This window comes from Galeopterus variegatus, unplaced genomic scaffold, assembly GCF_000696425.1.
Source record: "Galeopterus variegatus unplaced genomic scaffold, G_variegatus-3.0.2 Scaffold1681, whole genome shotgun sequence".
Taxonomy (NCBI): domain Eukaryota; kingdom Metazoa; phylum Chordata; class Mammalia; order Dermoptera; family Cynocephalidae; genus Galeopterus; species Galeopterus variegatus.
The window spans coordinates 125098-133877 of NW_007727792.1; the positions used below are offsets into that span (position 1 = coordinate 125098).

The window sequence follows — 8780 nt, forward strand, 5'->3', positions numbered from 1 at the left end:
AGCCACTTATCACAACCAATTATCGAGGCTCCCTTTATTTATATGACCAACCCATGACTCTATCTTCCATCACATGACGGGCTGAAAGTCCCCTCCCCTCCCCGTCACACATGGACCCCAGGCCACCCCTGCCTTTCCCTGAGGAGCCAGCCTTCCTCTCCACGTTGTGGGAGCTCATTACTTGCAAGGACTGTCCTTCATGTCCCGGGCACTGTCATTGGTAGAGACAGCTTCCTCCAAGTGTATAGAAATGTACGTGTGTGTGGTTACACGTGGCTGTGCCTGGTTGTGTGCTGATCAGTTAATGCTGAATTCTTTCCTCAGAACACAGAGCCCCCGTGGCACCTTTGCACCATGAGTGCTCCCATCTCTGGCCCCGACAGCACACGGGCCTCCAGTACAGGCTCTCTGTGGGCGTGTGCATCCGAGCCACCTGGGTTGGCCAGGCCCTGGGCAGTCACCACTGCCCCTACCGGCACCCCCACCATCGGCTCATGCTGGCTCACAGCGACCACATCCGAGGTCCCTCATTTGGACAACTGTTCTAACCCCTGCTTGCCATGTTCACCTCTTGGTCCCAACCCCTATTATACTCTTCACAGGCCCCCCTTAACTTTAGGGGTCCCCACTCCCTGCTATCTTTTATCCTGGAAAACTGTCCGCCATCCCCCATAAGAGGAGGAAGAGGAGCAAGAAGAGGCAACGTATCCCTGGAAAGCCCCCCAGGCCTGCCATCCGCATCAAGGCGGAATAAGCGAGCCGAACCCTCCCCCTCCCCCCGTTATTCAGCTCGTCCTCCCACTGGCTCCCCACGTCCCACCCTCCCGGTGCTGTGTTTCTCAGCTTATGGCCGTTCCTCACTCTTGGATCTGGACGACATGGCACTCGCTGGCTGGAGCCTGGCTCCTGCCTCAGCCTCCACTCACATCTGTCCCCACAGCTGGAAAACAAGTTGCCCCTCCCAGGCTCCAAGAAAACAAGTTGCCACTCCCTGGTCTAAGCAGCAGGACCCAGTTGTTACAGGGACCCCCGCTGTCTTCAAAGAGACTGCGTTGGCAGCACCTCCTGTGTGCAAGCCTCTCTGTGCCTTCGCTTCAGCATGCCCCATAAATGCCAGCATCAAGGGCAGCAGCAGCAGAGAGAAAGATGAGGAGAGGGGACTTCTGTGCTAGGTAACACTTGCTGGGTGCACAGCCTCCCCACGGCTATGCCTAGTCTTTCATGGCACCGCAGCAGCAAGATCGGGAGGTGGGGACCGGAGGCTTACCTTGCGCATGTCTTTGCCAAAGGTCTCGCTATAGGTTGTGCCAAGGATTTCAAACTGGACGTAGGGATTCGAGCTGTCCTCCCGAAACTCCATCACCCCTGTGAGGCCCGTGATGTGGCCCTGCAGGACAGGAGGAAGAACATTGGAGGGTGGGGAAAATATGACTGGGGTAGAGGATGGAGTCCCAAAGGCTAGGAAGCAAAAGAAAGTGGTCACCAAGAAGGGGCAGCCAGGGTCTTGAGGAAGCCACGGACAGGCTGTAACAAGGACAGAGTTGCAGGCTGTCCCAGGGCCCAGAGCAGGATCAATAATACCCAGGCCATTTCTCACAGGGGAATCCCTAAGGTTTGTACCTGTGGTTCATGACTCAATATGTTTAGAGCCACTGCTATGTGCCAGGGGCTACCCTAAGCCTAAGATTAAAGAGTGACAGCCTTGACCCTACCCTCCTGCAGCTTAGTCTTCTCCTGCAACCTGCTCCACGGGCTTACGTTAGCCTGACCCAAGAGGGAAGCAAAGGTCACCAGGAGCCATAGCAGACATATGGCAGTAAGTTCCAGGGCAGCAAACAGAAGCACCGGAGGCCAAAGCCCAGCTCAGTCCTGGCTCTGCTACTGCCACCCAGGGCAGGCCATTGCCCAGCTCCCACTTCTGCCTGAAGTTAATTAGATCCATGTCACGGAGCCTGCAGAGATTGGTGGAGGAAATGTGTATAATGCACATGTGTGGTGCAGACTGGCTGTGGGGGCTGCCAGCCCTGCGCCTCTCTAGGGGGTCGGTGGGACCCATAGGAGCAGCAGACAGTGGGGGCACTGAGTGCTGAGCCCCCTTCTCTCTTCAAGCCTGGGTGGGGTCTCATCCTGTTTTATCTCCTGTAGACTCTGACTGGGAGAGACCTAGAAGCTGAGCTGGACCAGGAGGGGCCCCACCTCTGTCTGGGCTGCACTAGATTCAAACTAGCACCAGAATATGTTCATTTCTATTGAAACCGTGCACAATTGATCACTAAAACTCCTAACACTATAGATATCCCTAAATGCTCTTTTGAAGCCTCTAAAAGCCAATTCACTCTAACAAGTCTTCTGTGAATTACCCAATTCAGTTTAAAACCAGGCTTCTAACTCGGTGTCACTCCTCAACACATGGGACAAGTGCATATGCACACAAACACATGCTCTGAGGTCCTAGCTGATCAGCACATGGCAGTGCCAACTGAGACCACCTCTCTTGTGCAGAGCAGCAGCCTGCATGGAGAGGTATCTGGCAGACATGGGGCAGGCAGCTGCCTCCCTTTTTTAGTTCCTTGTGACCTTGGGCAAGTTACTTAGGCTCTCTGAAGCCCAATCTCCTTATATTAAAATGGAGACAATAATAATAGCACATGTCCATGGACCAAAGCTCGCCCAGCCTTCAAATGCTGGACAGGAGAGAGGCCTGGGGAAGGGTCTGCCGGGGCAGCCACACACAGAGCCCACCTGCAGGCTGCCTGCTGGCGTGGCAGAGAGTGGAGGCATGAGGAGGGGCCTGTCTCCAGCCTGAGCCCAGGAGGTGCCCCTCACACACACCTTTTTGATCGTGTCCAGCATGGACCTCCCTCCGTTCCATGGCTTGGTGGACTTGCGTATGCAGTTGAGGCTGGCCATGCTGTGCCACTTCCGGTCCTCCAGCTTCCTGTGGAAGGCGTTGGCCAGCATCAGAACGCTGTCGTACAGGTAGAGGTTGGAGATCTGCAAAGATAGAGACAGTGAAATCCTTTTTGCTGGTGTATTTCTAAAGAGAGTGGGAGACACCAACAGAGAGCTGGGGTGACACAGGACACCAGCACTGAGACATGGCACCCAATATCAATGCCAAGTTCCTCTGGCTTCAGTGTTCATTCAAAAACACAGCCAGATGCTGGAGTCCTGAGAAGAATAAGACCTAGCCCTGCTTCAGGACCTCAAGGGGAAGGCAGATTCGTACATCAGCAAGGGAGCCAGCATGATCAGCACCAGGATGAATGTGCACGCTGGAAGTTACATGCACAGGTAACCAAGGCCGGAGGCAGGGATGAGCAGAAAGCTCTGTGTGGAAGGATTAGTAGGATTGAGGGAGGGCATGGCATTTGCTAAGGCAAAAAAGTGTCAAGGATCAGGGCCGGTGAGGGCAGGGCCCACCAGGGTTTTCTGTAAAGAACCAGATAGAAAAAATTTAGGCTTTGTGGGCCTTGCAATCAGTCTCTTTAGCAACTGTTCAACCCTGCTGCAATAACCTGAAAGCAGCCATGGACAACACTTAAACAGAGGGGTGCAGCTGTGTGCCAGGAAAACATTATTTACCAAAACAGGCAATGTGCTGGATCTGCCCCAAGGGCCATAGTTGGCCAACCCAGGGACCTGGATCAGAGAAACAGGAAATGGTTCATGATGACCTTGCCAGTGGGTACAGTAGGGCCACGGCTGGATCAGGAGGGAGGCAGCCTCATGGGATGTGCAAAGGAGTAACAACAGGGTGACTTTAGGGAAAAGGATGTCATTGGTGAGTCTGTGCACAGAAAGCCGGTGATCAGCCCTGGGCCTCTCAAAAGGCACCTGGGTGGGCCTAGGGAAGGTGGTGACCTGAGTGACCACGTGGCAGCAACGACGTAGTAAACAGTGGTGGAGGTTCTGGTGGCTGCTGCACAGTGGAGTCACAGCCACCTGGGGAGCACGTCTGAGATTTGCAACTGTGCCCCTCTGAGAACTACCCGTCTGCACAGCTGTCTGCAGTGAAGCTGGGCTCTGGAGGGGACACAGCCTCATCTCGGAGCTCTCGAGAGCAAGGCCATGAGCGAGAAGCTGGGATAATTGTGGGAAGAGTGGCCTTGCAGCGTGCGGGCAACCACCTGTGGGACCTGGGGTGGGACAGGTCTGGCTCACCCCCGTGACTGTGATCAGACAAGCAGGAAGGCCAGCACCTGGAGCCCTCTGCAGTGAGGCGGGCAGCCCTGCTCTGGCACGGTACCCTCACGCCACCCACTGCTCCAGGGCAGCAGCAGAGCACGCAGGAGAGGAGGAAGAGAGGAGGGGGAGGGGAGGAAGTGCCCCCTCAGTCGGGCTTGTGGCCCCTCACTGACAACTGTTGCACAAACTACCGTCGGCCAAAGTGGGTCAAGGGGACCATTCTCTAAACACCTAAGCAGCAAGTAGTGTGCTAAAAATATTTCAGAAAAATAAAATCACCGGATGGAAATGGAAGACTGTTGGCCTCACAGGACTCCTGGAAAGATCAAATAGGCTCCTTGAGCGGCAGGAAGAACCCCTCTGTCCCCAGGCTCACCTCCCGCCCCCCACCATGCCCCACACCCAACACCTCCGTGCCTTGTTCTCTGTTTGCACTTTCTCTCCTCACATGTCTCAGTCTGGGTGCCCCGAAAGCACAGGCCCAGACAAGAACGTGGGTGGCGGAAGCCCCTGAAGCTGAAGTCAGAGGTGGCCAAGGGGGCATGGCACAGGGCATCAAAAACATCTGCTGTCGTGCCTGTCCAGCGGCCCCTGCTAGCCCTTGAGGGTCATTTCCACCATGACACATCCCTGCAGGCATCCCTGTGCACTGGCTATTGCTGAAGAGCTCTGTCCTGTCCTTGCTGTGACCACTGTAGGCTGTGTGGTTAGTGCCTCTCCACACTGCAGGTATGAGAAGTGGGTGGAGCGCACACAGAGGTTGCAGAGGCGGCAGGAGTGTGCCCAGATGACTGACCACTGCTGCCCAAAGCAAGGCCCCAGGCCAGGGCCAGTAGCACGTCAGCGCCTGGGTTGACCCTGCTCAGGGTCCTGCAGCACACAGGTGCCTGCCTGACAGCGGAGAGGAGAGTTGTTCCCTCCACCGGGAACTTGCCCCGATGCCACAGAGAACACCACGACAGAACAGTGTCCCATCCCGTGAGGCCTGGAGGAGCATTTCCTCAATGAGCAAAACTAACCTGCTCCCTGTTTCTGTCAGCTACCCAGGCCTCAGGAGCCCTCGTGGCTGCAAAATTGTTTTGACATGTCTTCCTCGCCTCTGGAATACAAACCCATAATGGAGATGTCATTATTAGGGAATATAAGTCACTTAGAGTTGGCTTCATTTTTTTTTTTTTTCCAAAAGGATAACTCAAAGCCGAGAGTCCTTGATGATGTGAAGATTTCTCTTCTCAAAACATTTATGGATGTCCCAGCCACCCACTCACAGCTGATGCTACTTAGCCAGCTGGGATCCGCTGACCCACACCCCCACCTGCACACCCACTCGCACAGCAGGGCAGATCCCGCAGCACCTCCTCAGCGGTGGCCGACAGGAGCACCCAGCGGAATTGCCTGTCTTCCCTCCAGAACGTCTATTCACAATGAATTAAGGTACTTGACAAACATATGAATGTGGAGTGGCCTGCAGTGAACAGGGAAAAGCAGGATGTGACTCAGAAAGGCCAAAGGAAGCCCTCCGTCCTCCCACGAGGACGTCTGCATGGAAGGGTGAATGCATTCCAGTTCAAAGGAGCAGGCTGAGCAATGCTCTTTTCCAGGCTCGGACAGGCCTTCCCACTGCTCCCATATCACCCTCGCCATGCTCTGCACCATATACTGTACACTGTCCATTCAGAAAAGTGATTTCCTCACCAAACTCTGAGCTCCTTAAGCGCCACCCAGCGCCAACAAGACACATGGCTGGTGCTTCATGGATGTGTGATGGATGAATGCACGGTGGATACGTGTATGTGTGGATGGGGTGATGGATGGATGGATGGGTGTATGGGTGGGCGGATGGATGGATGGATGGGTGGATGGATGGATGGATGGATGGAGTGATAGATGAATGAATGGACAGATGGATGGAAGAATGGATGGATGGATAGATGAATGGATCTCCTACTAAAAAGATACATGCTAATCATGTTTCACAAAAACAGAAAATACAGAAAACAAACATCAGGAAAATGAGATTTTCTGCCTCCAACTTTGACTTGAGAGGGAGCTTCCTTTGTTCACACAGTAATTTGCTTCTCATTTATAGCTACTCAAAATGTCTTTTTGATCCTCCCTTGGAGCTGATTCCATCTACTCCACTTTCTCCTGCCCTGTCTCCTGGCAAGATGCTGTCTCAATACTTCTCCCTTCCTTGGGCAGAAGCTAACATTCCAGTACTGGCCTGTGGATCCACCATCTGCTCTCCAACCTCAGCATCCTCACTTAGGTGACCTACTTTGTGCAAACTGTCTTTGGCTGACGGTTCACTGGTTGAGATGCAGAGGGCAGGGAAGGCCCTATCCTTGCAGTCTGGCTTCCAAAGAAAGGAATTAGGGGAGGGAAGATCAAGAGCAGATGGTAGGAAGGCAGCCCATGCTGGGGCCCTCTCCAGATCCTGATAAAGAGAAGAGTTTCCTTGGGCAGGTGGGTGAATACCAGCATCAGGGCTTGGTCATGCTAAGCCCCTGAGCCAGGAGAGGTCTGGAAGGAGAGAGGCTCCCAGCTGCATGGGCACTCACTCACCATCAGTCATGAGGGTTTAGTAGCTTAGGCTGGAGCTACAGGTCACAGGGGCAGAGAAGGCAGACCCACCAGAAGGAGTCCTTGCCTCCCTCCTCAAATCTCAGGTAAGGCACAGCACAGGGTTCATTAGTGGAGGTAAGCCAGGCAGAGCAGATGTCGTCTCTGTCTAAACCCTCATCCCCATGCAAGTGGGAGCCCAGGGCTCTGGCTGGCCTAGGAACACTGTAATGAAAAGGGACAAGACCCAAAAAAGTATTCCAGAAGAGAGTACATTTAAGAAGCAAAAGAGAGGTCAAAGTGTCAAGGCCAAGGGTATGGCAGAAGAGACCCGGCTGCAATGCAAAAGACCTGGAACCAGGTCAGAGACACCAGAGGGAGCGAAGTCAGAGAGGGGCAGACAAGAGCCAGAGCCAGGAGGGGGCCGGGGGCTTTCCTGGGAGTCTGTGGGCTCTGTGCTGCGTGTGGAGAGAGCTGGAAGAGGCTGGCTGGTTCACTTAGCCATCTTGGAGACACGTGCCAAGCTCCTCTTTCACTCGTTGTCATACAGTACGACTCTCAAGCTACTATGTGCAGCTCAGGCCAGTGGCCTAATAGGATCAGCAAGAGCTTTGGATTCATTCCAACGTGGGCCAGCTTTGCTCCTTGTCAGGCCTCCAGTGTTCACAGCAGTGCGTGAATACAGCAAGCACTCAATGAATGCTCATGGAAGAGGCGAATTAAATCTCCACCCACACTCCCTTGCTGAGTGATGTTGAATAAGCCATTTAACACTCTAAGACTTGTCTTGGTGACAATAAAATACAATGTGACCTGGGCCCCTGGAGAGGTGCGATGTGGCGGCCCTAATTCACTCCCCTGTGTAAAGCAGGCAGTAATGCCCCTGCATGCCGAGTATTGTTCTTGGCTCTCTGGATGTAATTTCGTTTGGGGGGGTGGGGGCAGGCAGAGACAGAAAGAAATGGAAGGAGCAAATAAAGACCGTCGGCATGCTCCTGACTTCCTCGTGGTGAACTCGGGGCTCTCCAAGGGCGTCCCGGTGGCTGGGCCCAGCGTGGGTCTGGCACACAGCTCGTGGGGGCTGTTGGGGAAACTAACTGATATCTGCCAACCACACTCATCCTCTCCCCCAAGTCCCCTTGTTCCTGAAGCCTTTCAAAGGCATGCAAGTGTCGTGTCTGGCTCCTGCAGTTTGTGGGTGAAAAGAATGAGCAAGGATCAGAACTGAGCATTAATCCCCGCTCTGACTGAAATTTGCTCCCCCAGCCACCTGGGCACATGTCCTGGCCCCAACCACATAGTCATGGCTGCCACAGCCCCTGGGGCCTGAGCTGGACCTTTCCGGGCTGTACACCGTGATATGTTAAAGGGCTGCCCTTTGAAGAAAAGGCTACTTCTCTGCCCCCAACACGTTCCATAAAAGGTACCAATACAAGAAGGACCAGATGGGTAGGGCAACCCCTATAATACCCTGACTCAGGTTCCCAAGAGGGAGGAAGGCTCAGCCTGACATTTGAGCTGCGGGGGTGGCTCAGCCATGGGAGCCTTTGTCACAGCAGATCCTGCAATGAGACCACCCAGGTACGCAGGGCAGGTGGAGAAGGCAGGCAGGACACAGCTGGAACAAAGGTCAGCTGCCGCCCAGCGCCAGTGGAAGGCACATGCTCTGCACCCTGCCACCTGAACCCATCCCCTGCCCAGCTCAGGGGTCTCAGTCCTGGGGAAGCCTCCCCCATGTCCTCACCACGTAGTCACCTCCCACTGCAGCAGTGTGGTTCTGGCTCCCTCATTTCTCCCCAGGGAAAAGGTAACCACTGGTTTCCTGTCTCCCAGCCTCAGCCCATCCCTTTCCATTGCACAGAGTTGTCTCCCTTGGACATACACCTCCTCTCTGATTCACCTCCCAGCACTGCCTCCCTCTCCCCTCTTGCCTCAGACACTCTAAACTCTGCTTCTGCTCTCCCAGGCCTCCAGGCCTTTGCACGTGCCATTCTCCCCAATCAGAGCATGCTACAAAATGGAGATCAAAA

At 54.4% G+C, this 8780-nt stretch overlaps 1 protein-coding gene across 1 annotated transcript in view; it reads right to left on the minus strand.

Annotated features, from left to right (window-relative positions):
• Positions 1 to 320: 320 nt before the first annotated feature.
• LOC103595109 (glutamate receptor ionotropic, delta-1-like) overlaps positions 321 to 8780 on the minus strand; it is a 242702-nt gene continuing 234242 nt past the window's right edge. Inside the window, exons 7-9 of the mRNA XM_008578424.1 lie at positions 2833 to 2994; positions 1268 to 1387; positions 321 to 497 (exon numbers count right to left, since the gene is read on the minus strand). Coding sequence (XP_008576646.1) covers positions 321 to 497; positions 1268 to 1387; positions 2833 to 2994 — 459 coding nt within the window. The remainder of the gene's footprint in view (positions 498 to 1267; positions 1388 to 2832; positions 2995 to 8780) is intronic.